The sequence below is a fragment of the Ruditapes philippinarum genome, unplaced genomic scaffold, assembly GCF_026571515.1.
Source record: "Ruditapes philippinarum isolate M1 unplaced genomic scaffold, ASM2657151v2 ctg50_1_1_1_1, whole genome shotgun sequence".
In the NCBI taxonomy this organism is placed as follows: domain Eukaryota; kingdom Metazoa; phylum Mollusca; class Bivalvia; order Venerida; family Veneridae; genus Ruditapes; species Ruditapes philippinarum.
In genome coordinates this window covers 707772-731653 of record NW_026861539.1, presented here as the reverse complement: position 1 = coordinate 731653, position 23882 = coordinate 707772, and the positions used below count along the sequence as shown (strand labels likewise).

The 23882-nt window shown below is 33.4% G+C and overlaps 3 protein-coding genes across 3 annotated transcripts in view; 2 read left to right on the top strand and 1 right to left on the bottom strand.

The window, feature by feature from the left end:
- Nucleotides 1-8973: 8973 nt before the first annotated feature.
- On the bottom strand, nucleotides 8974-11461 carry LOC132716012 (uncharacterized). The gene has a single exon (XM_060699149.1). It carries the CDS (start codon nucleotides 11161-11163, stop codon nucleotides 9280-9282), a length of 1884 nt encoding a protein of 627 aa, XP_060555132.1. The 5' UTR covers nucleotides 11164-11461; the 3' UTR covers nucleotides 8974-9279.
- Nucleotides 11462-18505: 7044 nt separating this feature from the next.
- LOC132716011 (myosin regulatory light chain 12B-like) overlaps nucleotides 18506-23882 on the top strand; it is a 98017-nt gene continuing 92640 nt past the window's right edge. The window contains exon 1 of the mRNA XM_060699148.1: nucleotides 18506-18516. The gene's annotated coding sequence lies outside the window, so the exon portion shown is untranslated. The remainder of the gene's footprint in view (nucleotides 18517-23882) is intronic.
- LOC132716010 (protein PML-like) lies at nucleotides 19923-23217 on the top strand. Its single transcript, XM_060699147.1, has one exon. It carries the CDS (start codon nucleotides 20237-20239, stop codon nucleotides 22196-22198), a length of 1962 nt encoding a protein of 653 aa, XP_060555130.1. The 5' UTR covers nucleotides 19923-20236; the 3' UTR covers nucleotides 22199-23217.

The window sequence follows — 23882 nt, the reverse complement described above, 5'->3', positions numbered from 1 at the left end:
TAACACTTCATACACTCTATTGACTTTCTGTGAATAGTCTTTAATATGTTTCTTTTTTCAATTTCAAAAAATGCCAGCAAAGTTATAAAATCCACACGGTCTCGATGTGCACGTGATTTATCCGGAGTATTTTCCGGTCAAGATCTTCCGGAACTGTGTTTTAAGAAGCAATATTTCGTTACCTTCCCTTTTTTCAAATAGTTTTAGTATTCATTTTCTTTTATCGCAACAAATTTTGAGTTTTCAATTTCAGTTTATTATTGTTCACGTCAAATTATGTTTTTTCAAAAGCAATAAATCACTATATTCCAAGAAAATGCACAGAAATCAATACCAATCAATTTCATTGTGCGTGATTGAAAGTTAAGTGATTTGGCAAGTTTCGTAAATTCAAACATTTAGGTCACATGATTAACAAATCCTACACCTACTTCCGTTTATTCATACAATAAAATATTATATATATTCTAGGCCGTTGTTAAAGAAGCAAAATAATACATTTGTTCAATGTAAGACACTGCAGTATTAAAAGCTGTCTAAAAATAACTGCCGCGTGTCAAGCGTGAGAAATGTTGTGTTATACATTACACTATACAATCATTTCAAAAAGTAATTAAAGATGGAACATCCTATTTTGCATAAGGGTCAGGGTGAGTTAGGGTCACTGGTCAACAACCAACATATTAGTTTGTAATGGTCTTATTTTTTTCGGATATTGACAAATAAGATAATTCATGTAGAATGTTCTTAAGTGGTTATGTCCTCGCGAGATACTTGTTAACCGGAAATGTTCTGTCTTATTTGGTAATGAATTTTATTTGGATTGTTCATCACATGTGCATATTGTCGCATTGGTTATTCATTTGTTTTTCCTTGTATTGGTTTTTCCTTTTATTTGAAACAATTTAACTCAGGATGTGTTATCGGCGTGCTTAATTGTCTACTTATTATTAATATTTTATTGGCAGACATTAAATTGCTTTTTAATAGATACGCCCTCCAAAAGGTTATTTGGGTCGTATCGTGGTATGGTAATGGTTATGGTGCGCTTTTCCGTCCGTATATCCGCGCGCATTTATATAGGTGTCATTTCGGGATGAATGTACGTGTTTATTCCGTACAGACTGAACCTTTGAAGAAAGAAGTTCAAAATAGGTTCCTTATTGATTTGAGAAATCAAAAAAAAAAAAAAAAAAAAAAAAAAAAAAAAAAAAAAACAATGACAACTCGGAAAGAACGTACGTTTGTCAGTCCGTTAACCATACTGATGTCCGCTAAAAATAATAATAATTAAATGTGCTGTAATCATACTTAGAAGGGAGAGTACTCTTGACCATCTGTAAGTTAAACTCACTATATGGATTTTGATGTTTATATGTGGCGACTCCAGTGTTGTTGTATTTGTCTGGTCCTTCGGGATCATTAAGTCCAGCACTTTGAAGTGTTTAGAATTGAGTACCGCTCAAGCCGGTGCTAGGGGGCGTGAGGGATGTTGATTCTCTCATGCTCAAACTCAATCAAACCGAGTCTGCAATCTTCATGTAATTTTGGTGTTTTAAATGCTTCCGAGGGAACACTTTTTTTTCCAGATATTTGGGATTAATTGATTAAGTGCATCGAGACATGCGGGGCAGGTCCACATGCAGGTATGAGCCCTAATCTTCTGTAAGGTAAACTTATATAATTTTTAGGGATTCTAGCAGCGTTGAGGGTTTAGTTGTTTGATAAAGGAAGAAGGAAGGGCGATATGAGAGAGATGTGAGGGCGATATGAGGGAGGTATTACTAAGGTATTAAGGAGGTATGAGAGAGATATGAGGGCGATATGAGGGAGGTATTAGAGAGGTATTAGGGAGGTATGAGAGAGATATGAAGGAGATATGAGGGAGGTATGAGGGAGGTATTAGAGAGGTATTAGGGAGGTATGAGAGAGATATGAAGGAGGTATGAGGGACATATAAGAGAGATATGAGGCTGGAATGAGATATACATGAGGGAGATATGAGATATGAGGGATGGTTGTTGCGAACAGTGCACTATAACCGACGTATATTTACACACCGTATTACCGGCGGCAGTGATGGCAGATCACTGCAGTGATGGCAGATATCTGAAAATTACCGATTGGTACAGGTAGGTTATAAATTTGGTTGGTTTAATTATATAACACAAATACGGCCCATATCATTGCTATAAAACTATTGTCCATTGAATGGAGATACTGTAAGGTAATTTTGGACTCGTTTTTTTCCTGTTTTCAGACTATTTTGAGCAGGTTAAAAGTGAAAGCATTGGAAAAAAATCCGTGAAAATGTCTGTTTTCTGTTCAAAATATCTCAAGTTTTAAGTAAATGGCAGGATTTCCTGTTATCAATATAGACGTTCATCCATTGGGGTCATGCAAGCCAAATATCTACCTCGTGAGTCTTTTCTTGAAAGTTTTACAGACGCTCAATCTTGTCCGGTCGAAGAAAAAAATGCTGCCGTTGTAGGCAGATACATATTATAAATGCTGCCGTCGATGGCAGAAATACCATGAAAGTGGCTAACATTCTGACAGAAAATCAAGTTCAATCTTTATCAATTCTCTTTTCTTTGCGTCCTTTTAGTCGGAATTGAGACGTTAAACTATCATTTCTAATATTTTCTCAAGATAGAAAAGTTATTAATGCGGTGTATGCATCGAAAAAAGCTTTTTAGGCAACATGCAGTTACAATACAAAAAGTGACGACAAAATTTCACTATAAATAGAGAAATGAACATGAAAAACTTCATTTTTCTATATTCATTAAGCATGTGCGCTTGATCTGTTCATATGAAATTGAAAGGTCAAAAAAGAGAAAAAGAATATAACAAATCAAAAAATTCTAGTTTTTTTTCTATAAATACAGGATTTATTTTCATCTTGTGATATGAATCATCGAAAGGTTCATCTTTATAAGTTGTCATGGTTACAACTAAAATGAATGAAAAAATATATAGTTAAATGGGAGCGCGTGATGTTAGAACTGTTGTTAATAGTTTAGCATAGAAAATGTAATTCAAAGGCAAACTACAACGCTATTACACACATGAAAATTTTAAGAAATCGTTGTCGTGTTTTATAATAATATAGGAAAATATTTGAACTGTCAATAATATTATTTTTCCATTTTACATTAACATACATTGTTTTATGATACACTGATGCCAGTTGCGAGGTTAATAGTCTCCCCTTTATTACATCAATTTAATAATTTATAATCTGCGCCGATTAAGTAAATTTCAGCCTTTATTTGTCATAAAGCGATGAACATTATTACCTCGAGAAAATAATGTCATATTGCTAGCAAATGAATATCCACTTACAGAAGTTACTTGCTGTAATATGCAATTGGCGTTATGTCTTAAAAAGGGAGTGCGCTGCTAAACTTAAGACACATATAGTATTGTATGCATGTAACTGACAGACACAACAGATCAAGCACACATGCATGAATATAGAAAAAATGAAGTTTTTCATGTTCATTTCTCTATTTATAGTGAAATTTTGTGGTACTAAATCATAACTTTTTGTATTGTAACTGCATGTTGCTAATAAGCTTTTTTTTCGATGCACATACCGCATTAATGAAAAAATCAAAAAAATCTACAAAACAGCAATTTTTTCTTCAAAATTATATGTGAGGCCATGTTTTAACATGGAAAAACGCGTTTTTGGGTAATTTCGTTTTTCTTTATCAGTTTCTGTTAACCCATTACCAGATATATACGCCTTTCTACGCCTTTTTCACCCCCCACCCCCCCCCCCCCCCTCCTTTTTTGCTTTCTCAAATGGTGAAAAAATGCCTTATTTAGGCCCCAAACACCTTTTTTTTGTTTGATAAATGTTGTTTAAAAAAATTGACCACTTTTTCGGCGCGGCCGCCCACCCTCATCCAAAAGATACATCAGGGGTTGCCAGAAGGGGGATATGCCCCTTCTGTTTGGGGGGTTTGAAGGGGGGCTGAGTCCCCTCATTGCCAAGAAAACTTTGGACTTTGTGGGAGGCTAAAAATGGCCTCAGGTCGATCATAAGGTAACGTGTAACCAATGCTGAAAAGCCTTTAAGTCTATCTCAATCCATTGAGAAGTGGCAGCACTTTGAAATCAATTTTGATGGAAAAAATCAACGCAAAATAGTGATTTTTGGCAATTTTGAGATGTCCCCTAGTTGCTATGGTAACAGGAAATTTCAAACTGAACATGTTGTTACAAAGGCAATGGTCCAGTCAACATTTGTGCCAAGTTTGATTAGTATTGAAGCAGTTTTTATAGTTTTATAGCAACTTGAACTTGTAACGGGAGACCTTTCAATGAAAACAGCCATTTTTCACAAGATGCTCATGGGGTAATGGGTTAATAACTTTTCTATCTTGAGAAAATATTAGAAATGATAGTTTAACGTCTCAAATTCCGACTAAAAGGACGCAAAGAAAAGAGGAATTGATAAAAGATTGAAACTTGATTTTCTGTCAGAATGTTAGCCACTTTTCATGGTATTTCTGCCATCGACGGCAGCATTTATAATATGTAATCTGCCTACAACGGCAGCATTTTTTTTCTTCGACCGGACAAGATTAAGCGTCTGTAAAACTTTCAAGAAAAGACTCAACGGGGTAGATATTTGGCTTGCGTGACCCCATGGATGAACGTCTATATTGGATAACAGGAATCCTGGCCATTTACTTAAAACTTGAGATATTTAAAACAAAAAACAACATTTTCAAGGGTTTTTTTCCTAAGGTTTTAAATTTTAAAAACCTGCTAAAAATTCTGAAAACGGGAAAAAACGAGTCCAAAAACCTTACGTACTCCTTTCAATGGCCCAATATTTTAAAGGGAAATGAAAGGGGCCGTTTTTTTGGTAATATATAAAAAAATTTTCAAATTTAAAACCCTCCCATGTCCCGATGGGGAAATTTTTTCCGAATTGCCATCACTGCAGTGATTGAAATCACCTGGCCGGAATAGGGGTGTGTTTAGCCAAAGTAAAACCTTTCTACCCTTCCCTTTTCGGCGTGCTTTTTCTGAAAAACACCAATTCTTTTTTGTTTCAAAGGATCCCCAAACCGGCCAAAAAACAGCATGCTTTTTTGAGATTTTAATTAAAAAACTCGATAAAATAAGCATTTAATAATAAGTTATTCCTTACTAGCGTTAACAATAAAAATATATATTAAAATATTTAAAAAAATGGGGATAATTTGTAGAAAATGTAGAAATACTATTACAGGGAAATGTCCGCTACGTTATACCTGGTTGGGCGGCTTGCCAGTTTGACTGATCTCACGATCAATACGGCTTGTTTTAAAGGACTTCCGCTGAGTTTTTTTTACATGACGGGGCTTGAATTTTTTTTCGAGATCTATATTCCTATTAATGTGAGTCTGGACCAATAATTTTTTTTGCAAAATTTTTCAGATTATTCGGTCACTTCGTTTTTCCAGAGTAATTAATCTAATCATGAAAAATAATCCAAATTGAAATAGTTTTACGAAAAGTACACATGTATAATTAGCAATTTATTTTACGAGTATTTTTCTAATAATCTTTTGCATATCTTTCTGTTTTGAAGTGTCTCACTTTATCTATGTAAACATCCCAATGTTGCATGGGTTTTTTTTTCTTATACTCTTGGACCTCAGCGGAGTTCCTTTAACGTTTGTACTCGTTGTACAGCTGTAGCTTTAATGTAATTAAGCTTATCTTCTCTCGGGATTGACTGATCTACAAAGCTGATTAAATAAATAACTGACAGAAATCAGGTTAATAAAAATATGTAAAGCCAATATAAATGAAACTATTGTTTACGGCCCATCTAAAACCTTTGCATTAGTTTTTCTTTCAATTTGGATTACATAAAATATATAAAATATGCAAAATTTGAAGAATATAGATACGTACTACTTGTTATTTATAATATACAAATATTATAACTATAAGCGAATTGCCTTTAAAAAATAAAGATAAATCAAAGCACAGAAGGCGCTGAATTTGTTTGGGTCTCAGAATGTCAGAAAGGTGAAGGTTGTGAGATTATAAACCAATTTGTTTGTAAAGTGTCACCAAATTCGGTTAACAGTGTTATAACTATAATAAAATGGCTATAAGACTAATTGCAACACTGATATTCAATTCTTAATCAATTAAAAAAACACAACAAACAAAAACAAAACAAAAAAAACAAATATAAAAAAAGTTACGCATTACATTTTGAACTCCGGACCTGTCGCTTCTAAAGCGAGCGTGTAAACCCCTCGACCACGGGGATGTTATAAGATATACCATATTATTCTTAATTAGAGTTTGTAACCCTTATTAAATTTCGATATATTTTGTTCCGGGGGAAAACCGTTGTTTAAAAACTGAAATAAAAAATCAAAGGACCTAATTAAAACATGGGATATCTATAAGAAAAAACACAATATTAAAAAAATCTTCCCACCAAAAAGGGAACTATTTTTTTCGTTTTCGAAAAAATTTGGCCCGTCCAATTTTCAATCTTTTTCGGGAGTGCCTCCCCCTTTAAATTTTTTGGGGTTAAAACGGGAACCCTGAAAAGGAAAATAACCGCTTTAAAGGAATTGGAAATAAATTTTGGCATTTGCAAATAAAAAACATCAAAGGGGCTGAAAAATTTCCCACCTTTTGTTTGTCTGACGACCCAAACAAAAAAAAAATCAAAATTAAAAAATCAGAAAACTAAAATAGATATTGTTTTTGGCCTTTCCCCTTTTCTCCAGTTCCCCTAGCGATTTTTAAAACGTAGTTTTTAATCCTTTTGTGACATAAACTTATGATTGATATAAGGAACTGTTTAATTATGAAGCTTTGTATACTTTTGAACAACACGAGAAAGAAATTGTTAATGTATTTCATAAGTAAAATATAAATGTATAGTAGCATACCTCCAGATTCATCTAGTTTTTATGAACATTTTAAAAATGTCTTTAAAAGTGAAATATTGTGAGGTGAACAAAGAAAATTATTTACACATTGCAAGCAGAACTTGCAATCATTATAAATAAAAAGAGGTCAAAATAGACATTACTGCGTTACTAACGCAGTAGGCATAAGGTGATCAATACTGCATAATCACTAATCAGTCCATAATCCCTCATACGATGTCAATTATTACTTGAACCTACTTTACTAAAATCTTAGTAAATTTTTTCTCAAGTTTATTTGTCTTGAAATATTCTGGCTCATCTGGAGGCACGGAGCTTTAACGTACACTAGTTGTGTTTGTTGTTTTTTTTTGTTGTTGTTGTTGTTTTATATCTAAATATAGTTTAAATACATTTATCAGCTGCCCTCAAAAAAAGATAAGACTACAAAAAACATGACATATGTCATTATAGACGTGTTTTGTTTAAAACTGACAAATACTAAACAAAACGTATGTTCGTGTACTATATCTATTATCTAATCTAAAGCAAAGGAATGATTTATGTATATTTCGAAATGCTTATCTATCTAACCTGGATTTTTTTTAAAAAATCGGTTTATTAGTATTGGTCAACGAATTTTGATCTTATGTACACACATGTCCGTTTTGCATGTGGATCTGATAACGTCACGATTATCAAATGAAAAGCGACGTTACAAACGTTCAGTATTATAAAATACAATCATGAAACCCAGAAAAAAGAGTTTATTTTGCTCGATATACTATTGTTTTGTAACGGCGTGAAAGTAAGATGTGTATTAATATATAAGAACAAGCCTTTTAGGTATATATATATGATAGACATGGACAAAATATTGTGGTCTTCAGCGAAAATACTGATAATTAGGAACCTGCCAGTTATGATAAGAATCAACAATATGCTTGTATACGAGTAAACAATTTTTTTATTTATTTTATCAATATATTTGACAGATTATATACTTTTACAATAACTACCCGTAACACCATTTATGTAAACGGATGATCGTTTCAATTATTTGAAATAAATAAGTCGAATAAATAATACATGTAATAAAAACAAATGAAAGGAACCAAGTTTTCAATTTTCCTCAGTTAAAAACACAACAACAACGTAGATATGCCTTATTATACACTTAATAACGATAGTTTTGTAAACGTTTATTTAAATATTCATTATATATGCCTCAAAATGCTACCATTGTTTTAATCTTGTAACAGTTTCCAAAAAAATACACATTTGCCATATAGATAAACTATCTTTGCCTTTTTCGATTTGTTAACAATTGGTATAATAAAAGTGAATTAGTATTTTGAATGGAAGTCAAAATACTACTTTTTTACATTTTGCTACCTTTACGACACATTACTGCCCATTCAATGTTACTTTCTGCAGTTGTCAACAATTTTATATATTCTGACTCCTTTATATTTAAATATGATTGATATTTTTAAAGAATCTAATAAATTATGGATTACTGAGGCATATTGTGCCTTTAAATCCCCTGAGAAATGAAGGAGTAGGGAATAGATGAAAGTGTCTATGCTTAGACAACCGCCCGCCGGCATCTCCAATCTTACAACCTGTAAAACATGGTTGAAATGTTTGTTACAGTCAGTTTAAATGTTTTATTTCTCAGACATGCGCAGTAACTGTTGCAAATATTACTGTCCTGCCGATTAGGTTCCCCTCCCCCCCTTGAAAATGATCGTCGCCTTATTCAATCACGATATGTGACCATGCATATTATATTCTATTCACAACTAAAAATACCAAAGATACCAATTATATTTTTACCCAATCCAGTTTACCAAAACAGTGATGGAATGTGTGGTAATTAAATACATGTACATTCATTTTTTTTTTGCTATCAGTCCTTACAGAATTTTAACTTAAGGAATACTGCCACCTTAGCTTTACCAAATCAATATTTCAAACCAATTTTCAACAAATCCATAAAAATAGAAACGTAATGTATGAAATTAAAATGCGCATATCAAATACATAGCCTTAATTTACCTTAATTTACCCATTACATTTATTTTAGTCCGATTGTATATATAACAGACCAGTTTGGTTATTCTTACTGGTCAATGATAAAATGCCACCCGACAAGCATGATCACATAACTGTGTGATTGCTTAATCTAGTAGTATAATATGTATAAAAAATGGATTCAAAGTTTCAAAACTGATCCGCCCAATAAAAATGCTGGCTGGGAAGAAAGTATACATGTATATATAGTGTATAATTATTGTACTTCATGACTGGCCAGTCTAAGAGAAAAAAATATGGTATAAATTATATATTTACAATAATAATTTTAGTTTCAATCTGCATCCGAAACTTGGTCCCTGGCGTCACAACACGAACAGCATGCTTTGTAGAAATAAGCACGAAATTGAGAATTGAAAAATCCGTAAATAAATGGGTTTATAGCACAGTTTAGAAAATACGATCTTATTCCAATTTGAAACAATACCTGTTGAACGTCATTGAATTCGTACACTAAATTCTCGTGTGCGTAAACGCGCCAAACCGCCAATCCCAAATATGGTACACAACTGCAGACGAACACAACTGCAATTACAATCATTATAAAAGTGTATTTTATTGTATTTATATCTAGCATTTTCATGCGCATGTCTTTTAACGTATCCGTGTCAGTGTTCATTTTTGAACTTTCAGTACTTCCGGTGCGTCGTAAACGTGATGACGTACTTGTATTACTTCCGGTTCTTTTTAAACCACTCCCTTCACTAAGTGTTCTTCTTATACCTCCTGTTTTTCCAATACTTCTATTGCTGCCCGTTCGTCTTACCGGACGTGACTCCACAAAACCTTCACTTCGCGTTCTTTTGAGTTCTTTTGGTGCCCGTACAGGATCTGAACCGCCGAGCGAATGTGTTTTTGTTTGAGAGTTATTATTGCTCTCGACCTCAGTTAAACTATGAATAGATGTGATACTAGGAGGCCGGGAAATAGTATTAATACTACAAGCACTTCCGGGCCGCGTGATGCTGTTAGACCACGTGGAGTCACTTAAAGCACTTCTCGGCCGCCAATGAGGAATAGCGTTTTTGTCACGAGGTTCAATATCAAAAATCTGGTTTTCACTTTCGTCACAAATAATAACACTCCTCACTGTCATAATACTACCTTTAGATCTCAAACTTACGTCAGTTAGAATCGAACTAGGCCTGCTTAGTCGACTAGAGTTAGGAGCACTTCCGCCGAGAATGTCTCGTATAGCTGAAGGTGGTCTGTCTTCATCAACATCCGTTAAACCTTTGGCATCTAACTCTAAAAGTTCGCGTAGATCCGGTATTGATTCTTGCATCATTGGTGGGTCATCATCTGGACCTTCGTATTCCACTTCCTCCAGCTCCTCCTCGTCTTCTTCCGGTATCGCGGCGATAGGTATAGAGGTCACGGCGTTGTCGGATGAATATTCAGTGTTAGATGTCGTCATAGTCGTTACAGTGCCACTTGCAGTTCGCCGTAAGCCATTCTGGGCTACATAGAAGCGAAACTTCTTGTGTTTGAATAATTGACGTCCCACGAGAAAGTAGCAGACGATTAAAGCTGTGGTGATTCCAAGAAAGCCAACAAACTGTATTACACTGTATGTCCAAAGATAGGGTGAATAGACTTCCGCTTTAACGGAAGTACAGTCGTACCCAGTGATCACTACCGGTTCATTATTATAGATCGTAGCAATGTCTACTTTCTCCACAGTGTAAAGGGCGACAGACGGCCAACCTAGAATAACTCCAAGTCCCGCGCAAATCCCACATATGATTCTCGCGCGTTTTACCGACATCTGTTTATCGAATGGTTTGCAAATTCTTCTGTAACGATCGATTGCTATGAAGCATAATGTAAATGCGGATGCGATGACAGCAAAGTGGTTGACGAAAACAAGCAGACGACACGCAGTTACACTTTTAAACAGGTAAAAAAGTCGCATGTCGGTAATCTCTATCGGTATTCCAAAAAGACAAGCCACCAGATCGAAAATGGCTAGAGCTAGGATGAAACATGTTGCAGACGTGGTTTTGGATTTGAACCCGTAAAAAAAGACAACGAGGATGTTACCCAGCGTTCCAATGGCCATCAGCAATGCACAGAAGACCATGGCGGGTATAAGCGTTCGTGCTTTTTCATCATTTAACTCGTTCAAAATCTCGTCTGTTACAGTAATGTTTGACATGTTGTTTTACTATATCTGAGCGTCCATATATTCACAAATCTTTTTTTTTTTTTTACATTTTGGAATCTAACCATATATGATGATTAATGAAGGCATTATAAAAGCACGTTTAAATTCCATTTTTTCTCTCTGTTTTGTTTTCAGCAGATAATTTTGCCATGTCTTTAATTCAAATATATTTATCTTGTTACTAATATCTTATTCTATGCATCATTCCATTACATGTATGAACATCTGCAACTTGCATCATGCGCCATATCTCATATATCGTCTGCTTTTGTTGAACGCCCGCACTTCCTAAAACGAAATAAAAGAAATACAGAAATAAAGATTAACTCTTTGCATAAACAGGATAGGCATCGCTACTGGTATCACTTGATGAATTCTGCAATTGATTTCCATCCACAGATAGATTTATGTGTTTATTACAAAAAAATGTACAAATTTACCACGGAAATTTTAAAGTTATCTATTTACATGTATTTATTTGTTAATTTTTTAAAAATAGGAAAGAATCGCATGGTTTTTAAAAATCCTATTATGTGAATTATATTTCAAATGACAAATGATAATCCATTGTTTACATGCTTTCAATATTTAATCATTGGCACAAACCATCTTCTCTTCGATATAAAATATGTTTTATTTAAATATATATGACATAAAAAATAACAAAAATATGATAACTTTTATATTAATACATAGAGGATATTCAAGTTTTGTCTATAAATACATGATTTATTTTCATCGAGTGGTATGAAATTAAATATTTCACGAGTGGCGGTAGCCACGAGTGAAATATGGTAATTTTCATGCCACAAGATGAAAATAAATCATGTATTTATAGAAAAAGCTAGAATTTTCTGTTTATTATATACATTTTCCTCTTTTTTGACATTAAATTTGAAAGACTTTCCCTTAAATTTTGTGCACTGGCAGAATTTAAAAGAAAGTAGTCCGGCAAGACACCAGTGAAAATACGGAAAATATGTTTCACTACAGTGAAAAATAAATTTTTACAGTGAAAATACGGAAAATGAAAATACGCATTTTATTTCATCAATATTTTTCAATATTTCATTTCTAAGTATATAATAAATGTATATATGACATAATAATGAACAATTTTTTTTTCAACATGAAATTCAAATATATACTCACTTATGAAGATATTGTTTATATGCTTCTCCACGTTGGCACTTACATACATGATTTAGATTTCTTCAAATGAAAAAAATCGCCATATTTAGAAACAGTTTTAAAATCTGTATTAGAACGTAACAATAACGGATTTTAGTGCTAATCCTACCTACTCATTTTATTAAAATTGTACAACCACTTTCAAAAGTGTTTACAGTTTATACTTTTAATACATCGAATATCATATAAACTTAGGAATTTTGTAAGATAATCAATTCATATAGAGATAAAGCTTTTTTTTTTCTTTACAACAAAGTAAGTTAATATGAATGGTGTGAATTTTAAGATGCAGACAGCTTTTAATTGAATATAACTTAATCTAATTAATTTAATTCGGAATAAGGAATAAAATCTGAAGTAATACTATACAAACGTCGCTTGCACCAAATGTTCTCGTTTTCTTTTTATTTATTGTTGGTGTTGTTTTTTGTTGTTGATTTTCTTCTTCCTTTCTGTAACATTTTTGTTCAACAAACATGACTTTTCTCAGTCCTTTAATTTGAAAAATTTAAACACTTCTATCGGTAAAATTTTCAGGTATTATGTCACATTAAACATTACGAATATATGAATATATATATGAATATATATTTCAGTATAATTTAAAAAAATATCATGATAAGAAAACAATACGAATTACCTTTTTTTAAACTTTACATTGAAAAAAATCTATACCTGGAAATCCATTGGGCAGTTTTCTTGCGCGTTAGCTGCTCATTCGTTTGTATTGGTATGTTCTATCAGTATTGGTTATGTTCGATCTGCATTAATTATGTCTGATCTGAATTGGTTGTATTCGATCTGTATTGGTTATGTTTGACCAGTTTTGGTTTCGTTCGATCTCGATCTGTATTGGTTATGTTCAATATGAATTGGTTAGCTTCGGTCTGCATTGGTTATGTTCGATCTAAAACGGCTATGTTCGATCTGTATTGGTTACCTTCGGTCTGTATTGATTATGTTCGGTCTAAAACAGTTATGTTAGATCTGAACGGTTATGTCCAATCTGAATTGGTTATGTTCAATGTCAGTTGGTTATGTTCGATCTGTATCGTTTTGTCCGATCTGAATCGGTTATGTTAATTAGATCTGATTTGGTTATGTTTGGTCTCCTTTGGTTATCGTCAGTCTTCTTAAATTTGTTTATATTCAATCTGAATTGGTTATCTTCCATTTGAATTGGTTATCTTCGGTCTACATTGGTTATCTTCGATCTGTATTGGTTATCTTCGATCTGTATTGGTTATCTTCGATCTGTATTGGTTATCTTCGATCTGTATTGGTTATCTTCGATCTGTATTGGTTATCTTCGATCTGTATTGGTTATCTTCGGTCTAAATTGGTTATCTTCGATCTGCATTGGTTATCTTCGATCTGTATTGGTTATCTTCGATCTACGGCCTTACTTATTATTTACCACGCTAATATCTAAAATGAATTGTCCATATTCCATATTTCAGTCTGTACAATGCTATTTAAAAAAAAGTGTATTTACTACAAAGCGAACAAATGGACGTTACATCATGGTCTGCACTGGTTGCATGGGTATAATAAATTGATAGAAGGGTTATTATAAACTGGCATTGATTTTTTTCTTTTCGTTTCTTCTCAAATTCACTCTTTTGCTCTTAGTGTAAGAGGTGTTAGAGTTGTCTTCTAAATCATTTGTACTTTCAGTTCATGTTTTTAAAGTAAAACATGGGACGAAAAAATGTTTTTCTTAACAAAGCTTATTTGGTCTTTAAACTTAAATCTATTCAAACATAAGTAGCACACTCTTTTTAAACCGGTTGTAGGTTTTTGTTTATTTATTCTAATCGGCCTCCATTCAATTTTGATGATCAGTTTTTTAAAATACAAAGAGTTTTAAATTTTGTAAATAAATCCTAAATTCTTATCGATCAATGGCGGCTCACAAAAAATGTTATTTGGAGATTAAGCGCTTTATTGTACTAAAATATTGAAAGGAGCATGTGTTCTTAATATGTGTTTATAATAATGAGCACTTTAAATTTACGATGGTCTTTAATTTAGTAAAAATAAATCCGGGTCAAAGAACAGTCCAAATTACACAATGTTAAGTCGGAACAGCCATTTAAAACCTGTCTTTCTTTCTTTTATAAATAACACTTCATTTTACAGTACAAATAATTAAATTAAAAAGCGCGATTAATTTTTCAAATCTGCGTTTAAATTTATGAAAATATTGAAAATGATAATAACATAAACTTTTCTAAAATTATAGCTTTTTTAACAATACTGAAGCAATTATTGGTATTCAGAAATACAGGTGTAATGGTTACAACAATGAAAATGGGAACAAAGAATTTTAATCTTTTGAAAGTTTAGAACATTTATTTTATAAAAAAATAAATCATTTATTTAAAACATCTGTTAAAGTACCATTTAATCTTTTACTCTGAAGGAATGCATTTCATCGGATATTAAAGTGTATTTGCACATATATATTGTGATATTATTAAGACTGAAAAAGAAATCATATTTCGTTCAATACACCGCTGTTATATAGCAGTTAAGGTCGACATTGATTTAAGGGGCGTCTGGGGTCTGGTAGTTAATGTTTGGGTTGAAATCACTTGCCCCTTAGCGCTGTGGATTCGAATCCTGTTAGGAAGTTTGGATTATTTCATGTGAGAAAACTATCCAGCTAGTTTACGGAAGTTCGGTGGTTATACTCAGATGCTCGCATTGGTCGGATGATTATACATGGAGGTGCACCTGAGGTCTCTTCCTTGGCGAGTAAAGCTGGAAAGTCGCCATGTCGCCATATGACATGTACTGTACGTGTTGGTGCGACGTATCCCATCCCCTCCAAATAATAAATAAATAAATAAAAAATGTCTTGTAATCAAAGTTAATGCAACAGCCCACCACATCATCGAGAAATTACCGAAGCAGTCTGGAAGCGAATTGTCCCGCGTAACGAGTCCCTGTTCTGTCCTGACTGCATGCATTAAATGTATGTTTCAAATTCTTGTGATTATACAAAAATAATTGACTGAACATTGTCCGGAGAAAATTGAGTGTTAACTGCACTAGGGAATAAAAAGGGAGGTAACTGTAGTTATAATTTGGGAGTTACTGTAACAGGACTATCTCCCGTTTGTACCCAATATAAAATACAAAGAAACAGGTACAATGTGGCCATACCACGTGACTTTTCGGGTACGGAACACGCCGATTTTTCACCCGATTCAGGTATGTTTTTTATTCATAACTTATTTATTATTCAACCCGAATTTGATCAGATAGGCGCAGAGTACCCGTAATTATATCAGCTTTCCCACGGTATATCACAAATTCTGAAAAACCCCTGAATGGTTTTTGAGAACATTCGAGTACAGTTTTCTTACTCATAAGCCGGGTGCGAGGGGACGGTACACACTCATTTGTCCAATAACAACGAATTCTGCAAGTCATTGTTTTTTGTCACTATTTTATAGAAAATACACGTGTAAATTCTGCATAATATTTATATATGTCCAATGTATCAAGTGAAATGCAGTGAAATGTTTTAACATATTTTCCATAAAGTTATGTTGAAAAGATGGTACGGAACACACTGTTATTTAAAAAAGATACGGTACACACTCTCGGGGCTCAATTTCTGGTCTTTGAAATAATTCTAAAAATAAAGTGTATGAAAATTTAATTTGAATTTAATAATGTGAGTGATTTGGTTTTCAATAGTTTTATATCATTTTATTAATTTTAACGAGAATACTGGGATCTGTTTTGCAATGTATCATTATGCCTAACAGTTTGATGCTAACCACACCGGATTACTTGACTAAAAAAGAGAACATTTTGAGAGTAACGTAGCGCAAAAATTCGATTTTAAATGTTTTTTAAACAATTAATATTTGGCTACAAAATGTTTAATATTTTAGGGAGGGATACGGAATACATTCAAAACTGTGTTTGTTTTTGTTTTTCATTTTGAAATAATTATGTATTTTTTTCGGATTATAAAACAAATTATGAAATTCATGTGACAATCTTGTTTATGTGCGATTATTCTTTGCCATTATTTTTTGTTCGAATATATAAATGAATGTCAAAAAATAAAACCGGAGTATGAATATAAAAAACAAACAAGCAAGTTAAAATGTTATCGAAATCTGGAGAATTTTGGAAAAAAAACGGCTGTTTTGAATGAAAGTGGATTATTTAAATCAGCGGAAAGTTTTAAAAGTATTTTTCTGCTAAAGCATGATATTTGGTAAATGATTCATCTGCCCAGGGTCCCAAAAACTAACTGCATGTAATTTAATTTATCAAATTATCCTACATATGGACAAAGATTTCCGCAGTTTTAGCGTGCAGTCAAAAAATAAAAAGCCCGGATAAATTGAAGAAACTCGCATATGGGAAGCAAGGGTCTGTTATATAAACGTAACGTAAGTTTACAGCAAGGTAACCTTGTTACATATGCATGTAAGAAATTTTGGGTGAAATTAGTGCCTATCTTGGACTTTCATTTAAAGATGCTATTAAAAACATGATTTCATGGAGTTATGTGTGCTTGACGTGTTTGTGTTAAAAAAATAAAATGATTAAACAATGTCTTACGAGGATAGTGCACTCCAAGTACACTTTTGATTATTCTTATTAATACCCATTTTGTAAATTAAATGCTAATGGAGGCTGCGTTCTATTTTTAAAATATACTCATGAAAGTTGGTACGAGACCAACCTATGACTTCGATGTTTCGATTTTTTATGTGAGAAAAGTTTTTTCTAACTACCGTAAAGAAAACGTCGGTTCAATTCTACTCAGGTGGCCCGTTCGTATATCTTTATATATACCTAAAAGGGCACTTGTAAAGTTATTCTTAAAAGCTTCATGCCTTTAAAACATAAAAAAATTTAAGCGCATGGCAACTACATTTTTATTTGTTTGGGTTCGTCAGACCAAACAAAATAAATTGTAGCGAAATTTCAGACTCTGATATTCTTATTTGCAAACAATGCAGAAAGTAGTCCGAACTCCTGGAAGCGGTTACTTACCTTTATAAGTACTCTAACACCGAACAAAATAATGGGAGATCACTGCGTAAAGGTAGTCAAATGACAGGCGCATTAATTTTCAAGCCTTCTCAGGGGAAGAAAAAGTACTTCCCGATTGGTCAAAGGTTCAAAAATATTGTGTCATTCTTTACAGATATACATGCAATAATAAGCTCCATGATTATTTACACCAGTGTTAAACGAAATAAATAAGGGTTACAAACTTAATTTAGAAATGATATGGTTTCTTCAGGCTGTTATCGTGTAACTTCCCCGTGGTCGAGGGGATAATTACACGCTCGTTTAGAAAGAAGAAAAAAGAGAGATGTCCTGAGCTCAAATCCCATTTAAGGCAACTCATGTTTTCATTTATTTTGTTTTTTTTGTTGTTTTTTTTTCAAGCCAAATAAACAATTGAAAATGAATATCAGTGTTGCAATAAGCATTATAGCCAATTTACTATCATTTATAACACTGGAAACAGCATTGGTGTCACTAATAATACAAAAACAAATTGGTTTGTAATCTCATAACCTTCACCTTTCTGACATTCTGAGACCCAAACAAATTCAGCGCCTTCTGTGTTTTGATTTAATTAAACATGACCATGATACTGCAAAACTGTACCTAGTGACTTACTTATTATTAACAAAATATAAATATATATAATGTTATCAAGTAATGATATTTTTCAGGCGATTTAGGTCATGACATTATTTTATTTTTTTCAGGAGGAAGCAAAAAGACATATCTTACACTTCACTAAAACTAAAAGAAATAAAAAAACAACAATAAACAACAATAAACACAGCATTATAACAACATTTCTTTCTACAGAACAATCATTTGAAACGCAACTACATGATTCTTTGAAGATGGAAGTGTTTAACATACTCCAGGTAATTTTAAGTACTAGTATAGGACAATTACTACTGAAATATAATGCACAAATACATATTAACATTTGAAGAAAGCATAATGATACATTGCAAAACATGTCCCAGGGTTCTTGTTTAAATTAATAAAATGTATAACTATGAAAAAAAATCACTCATATTATAATTTAAATTAAATTTTCATATATTTTATTTTAGAATTATTTCAAAGACAGAAATTGTGTGTGTACCGTATCTTTTTAAATAACAGTGTGTTCCGTACCATTTCAACATAACTTTACGAAAATATGCTAAAACATCACCGCATTCACTCGATACATTAGACATAGTAAATATATCAGATTTAACATGTATTTTTCTATGAAATAGTGACAAAAAACATATAACTTGCTAGAAATCGCTTGTTATGACAAATGAGTGTGTACCGTTCCCCTCGGCCCCGGCTATGAGAAGAAAACTGTACTCGAATGTTCTCAAAAACCATTCAGGGGTTTTCAGAATTTTGATATACCGTGGAAAGCTGATATAATTACGGGTACTCTGCGCCTTATCTGATCAAAATCGGTTGAGTAATAAATAAGTTATGAATAAAAAACATACCTGAATCGGGTGAAAAATCGGCGTGTTCCGCACCCGAAAAGTCACGTGGTATGGCCACATTGAGGTATATATTTGTTTTTTAATTAAAGTCTCTTGTTTAAATTTAAAGTTACAGGTAATAAATAGTCTACATCTTATTAATCAAAAAGAAAAAGAGTACATGTGTCTTCTTCTAACTAATTAGCAAGTTAAAAGAGAATAATTTTAGCTTTTTTAAATTAAGAATTTTTTAACTTACTATGTAAGCCACGTAGTTAAAGTATATTAGTTATTGAATGACCCAAGATAGTAAAACTGGCCGTGTATAATTTCAACATGTAAGTTAATACCGTAGTAAAGAAATAAAAAAAATGAAATAATTTACTACATTGTATAATATTTGAGCCGCGTCACGACAAAACTAACATAATGGTTTTGCGACCAGCATGGATCCAGACCAGCCTGCGCATCCGCGCAGTCTGATCAGGATCCATGCTGTTCGCTTACGTGACGCGGCTCATTTTCTTTTCAATATGAAAGCCTACTTCAATATAGTATTACATAAACATCTACATGTACTCGTATAACCCCTTGTATAAATATTTAAAACAAGTAAATTTTCGAGTACATTTTCATTTTTCAGTTTTGAATTTCAATAAGAATACTATGTCTGCTCGTATAAAAGAAAGAAAGTCATGAGCGGGAAATTATGCATAGAAAAATCACATGTAAAATCGGCTTTTAATTCAATGTGACATTTATTTTATATACATTTGCGTTTATGTACTTAAAGTAGAAATATAAAATAATTCCTGTATTGTGTTTCACCATGTACTTCAATTTAGAAAATATGATATTGATTAGATATATGAACTTTTCTTATCATTCGATGATTAGGTCCCGTTTATTTTCTTTGTGTTAAAAACAATACACGAGTAGATCAAGTTACGGTAGGACACTTTTATTTCTATAAGCGATATAGAAATCTTATATGAATTTAAAAAAGAGTAATTTAGTCATACTTTCACTGGTAGAGTGACTTTGTGGTTAACAAATGTTAACCATTCTCAAGGCATAGCACTGAGCTTCCTTCTGAAAGGAATATTACACATGCATTTAACGAAAAAAAGAGTAAAAAGTGATAGTGTTATCTGTGAGTTTTGCAATTCGTGAGGAATACTCATTAGTTAATAAATGCAATTGTATTTTGTTTCGTTATGTAAGACAGGAAAGAAAACGAGCGATGGACAAATTGTATTTTATTTAATATTAATAGGAGAAGTTCGTCAACAACAGTGAAGACATATAAAAAAATTATTAACAGAAACATTGTGGGTAGAAAATTAATCAAACGTCAGATAAAAAAAATGGCACAAGTAAATTTTGAGGATTCTCGCCCGTTCCCTGGACTTCCGGACAATTTCATTAACTGTCCCATATGCCGGAAAACTTTGCGAGCGCCTAAATGTTTACCATGCCTACATTCCTTCTGCTTAAAATGCTTGAACGCTCATATCATTACGTCAGAGAGAAGAGACAACTGCTTCTTCTGCCCTGTATGCCAGGAACCAACACCTGCACCGGACACAAACCTCAAACCGGAAGAATGGGCAAAACATTTTAAATCAAACACGCTAGTGGATTCAGTAATGGACGCCGTTGACTTGAAGAAGGGTGAGCGGAAGTGCGACCCATGCAAGAATACGCACAAGTTAGCCAATGCATTCACTTGGTGTACATCGTGTCGTGAAGCACTGTGTCCAACATGCTCTAACAGCCACCGGGGAATGCGTCTTACACGAAGTCATGTTCTCATTGATATAAATAGAATCAAGTCGCAACCTGTAGCCGCCATTATAAAGGACGAAAAATGCCCAGATCACGAAGACCAATTTATGCAATACTATTGCAAAGACCATAAGCAGCAATGTTGTCCTGTCTGTGCAGTTGCCGTCCATCGTAGGTGTGAGAACGTATTTGATATGGCAAAACTTGGTAAGGACATCCGAACTCAACAGAAAGGCGAAAAGCTGTTAAAACGCTTACACGCATGCGTAGACGCTCAACAGGAAGTACTCTCCAGGAAGACCGAAGCACGTGATGCTCTCGGACAAAAGAAGAGCGCCATTCTCCAAGAAATTAGAGATCTCAAAACAAGCTTAATCGAGCTTCTTGGTACCATGGAAAATACATTTTTGAACGAATTTGATTCTTTACACCAATCTCGTGTTGTCGAGATTCTGAATACGATAGAAGAAGGACAAAGGGCGGTAAAGGCTATTTTAGACACGATCTCAATGCTTGAGGCTGCAATAACACATGGGTCTGACTCACAACTATTTATCACATTCGAAAAGATAAAGGAAGAATGCCGTAGATTTGAGAAACTTGCTGTGACTAATAATAAAGAACCTAAGGAAATCGTTTATACATTCAAAATGGACGAGCGGTTAAAGTCCGTAGCAAATACAGTACGTAAATTTGGACACTTATCGGTCGAGAATGATCATCATCCATCCAAGGTTATGTCGTTCAGAGATGCAACTATTCGTGAAACTGGAATCTTTGGAGCCAGAGGGCCATTTGATGATCTCAGAGCGGTCGACATTTTTCCCAACGGCGATATCATTATCGGCGATAGAATGAGTAAATCAGTATTATTGTTCCATAACAACGGCGACTTTGTGTGTCATACCAACTTCAAAACGCGACCCTGGGGAGTGGCTGTTCTCGGGGTTCGGACTGCGTGCGTGTCTTTACCGGAGAGTAAAGAAATACATATCTTAAAGTCATCTTTAAGCGAAAGGACCCTTGAAGATTACAAGACGATAGAAACTAATATAAGCTGTTTTGCATTGAGCAACTTTTCGGGAGAATACATTTCTATTCAACACCAAATGGAGAAAAATGAAAAAGGTCGCGTGCAGATAGGTCAGTCAGATAAACAGCTACATCACAAAGTCGCAGTTGATATCACCGCTAATCATGAAAACGTCCAAGGTATTGCGTTTGATGAAGCAACAAATAAAATATTCATAGCTACTGATATAGACGCCATTGAATGTTACAGCGGCCGTGGTCGAATCCTCTTCCGGAATACTTACACAGGATGCGGAGACTTTCGCGGAATGTGTGTAGATCGTCAAAGTAACGTGTACGTTGCTTCACACGCAAACAAAGGAGTTCTGCAGTTAACGAACGAGGGAGAGCGAATCCGAATGATCTCGACGTCACCATTAGCGCCGCTAGACGTCGCTGTATCTCCAAGAGGAAACAAGATGGTTGTAGTGGGAAGAAGTGACCTTGTGTACATCTATACTTTTAGATAGACATTTACAGATTTTAGATAATGAATCATTTAGATCTTACTTGTGCATGATACCAATTATCGTACAAGTCAATGTCTCCTTGGAAGATATCAGTGTGTAATATACGTTGTGGTACAATACTTATTTCCTTATCGTGACTTTCAAATCAATTGTGTTACAGATTTTGTCTTATTTAATATTATGAATAATGTTTTAACGAATAGATTTAAATATTTGACGATAATACACAAAATCTGCAAAATTATGTGGACTACTTTTCAGTATAAACGGGTGAGAGAAAAAAAGACTATGTTTAATGTAAACCATATCTTTTAAATTAATTTGTTAATGCGAGATTTCTTTTATTTATGTTTCAACGGAATCAGTTACTTGCAAGAATAGTTTTTATTTGCTGATTATGTTGCACGTTTGTTACGTTGCTTTTCATTAGGTAATCGTGACGTTTATATACGGGTTTATATACGAAATAATGTTTTGTTTACCCTTAAAAAAGTTATTCTGCTGTGTTCTAAATTGGTCATTATTAAGGGTGTTTGACATGATATTTGGCCATTTATAATACTGCACGTTTGTACCGTCGCTTTTCATTTGATAATCGTGACGTTTATATAATTTTATATACACGACTGTCGATTCATAAATAAATCTGACTTTTTTCTCTAAAAAATGATGCTTGCTGTATTACAGATTCGTTATAAAGATTGCTGAAAGGTTATATGGCCGTATATAATCGGCTATTCGCAACATAACCCGATCCGCTATTTACAAAATGCCGTTTATATAGGGTCATATAACCTGTCAACAATCTTTATAACTAATAATGTAAACGGATTGTTGCAATATAACCGTCGCCTAAAGGCTTCAATTATACAACCTTGCAACCAGTTATTAATCTGACTTGTAAATGGAGAAAACTAGTATAAATCTGATATTGTGACATACAAGGGTTGTCTCCCTTCTAATTGCATCTTATTATATGAGCCATTTAACTTGCCGGATATCCTTATAACAAAAAATATATCAGGTTTGTTTTGATATGACTCATTCTTTAATAAAAAGAAGTGGATTTGTTGTGTAAAATGTTGCACTTAATAGCCAAAGAGCTACACGCATTTTCTTGAAATAATTTTAGAAAAAAAGTTATTCCAGTGATGGCAAACTTTTTAGGCATTTTTAAGTGATTCCGTATTTCTATTAATTAAATCGCTCGTAATTTGCTTTAAATCACGTTTATCATAAACTAGCAAGTGATCTTGATGAAGGTTTAAATCCTGACATATCGGTCTTTTGGTGTTTTTCTCGTAAAGCCCGTCCAAGTTTAACTCCAATTGAATAGCAGGTACGGCAACATTGGCAAGATTTGAAAGGTACCTTAGGAGTGTGTTCAATTTTCTTTGAAACTCAAAATGGTATTCCAAATGACATGAAAAAACGTTTTTTTCACAGTTAAATGTGACACTATATATACTTACATTATTTTTTACCCTAAAATGTCTATGCCTAAACAAAGCATTCTAGGCACACATCATACACATAACTGCACATACCTTAGAATACCTACATCTGTCATTGCATGATACTCATAAGCGTTCATTTTCACGCTTCATTTTTTTAGCGCGTAGCGAGGTAATCTTTCACAGATTTTCTGTTGTCGCTGAACCAATAATGCCACATATCAATAAAA

What these genes read in the sequence shown, in the direction of transcription:
- LOC132716012 (XM_060699149.1), bottom strand. Translation starts at nt 11,163, where the DNA reads ATGTCAAACATTACTGTAACAGACGAGATTTTGAACGAGTTAAATGAT.
- LOC132716010 (XM_060699147.1), top strand. Translation starts at nt 20,237, where the DNA reads ATGGCACAAGTAAATTTTGAGGATTCTCGCCCGTTCCCTGGACTTCCG.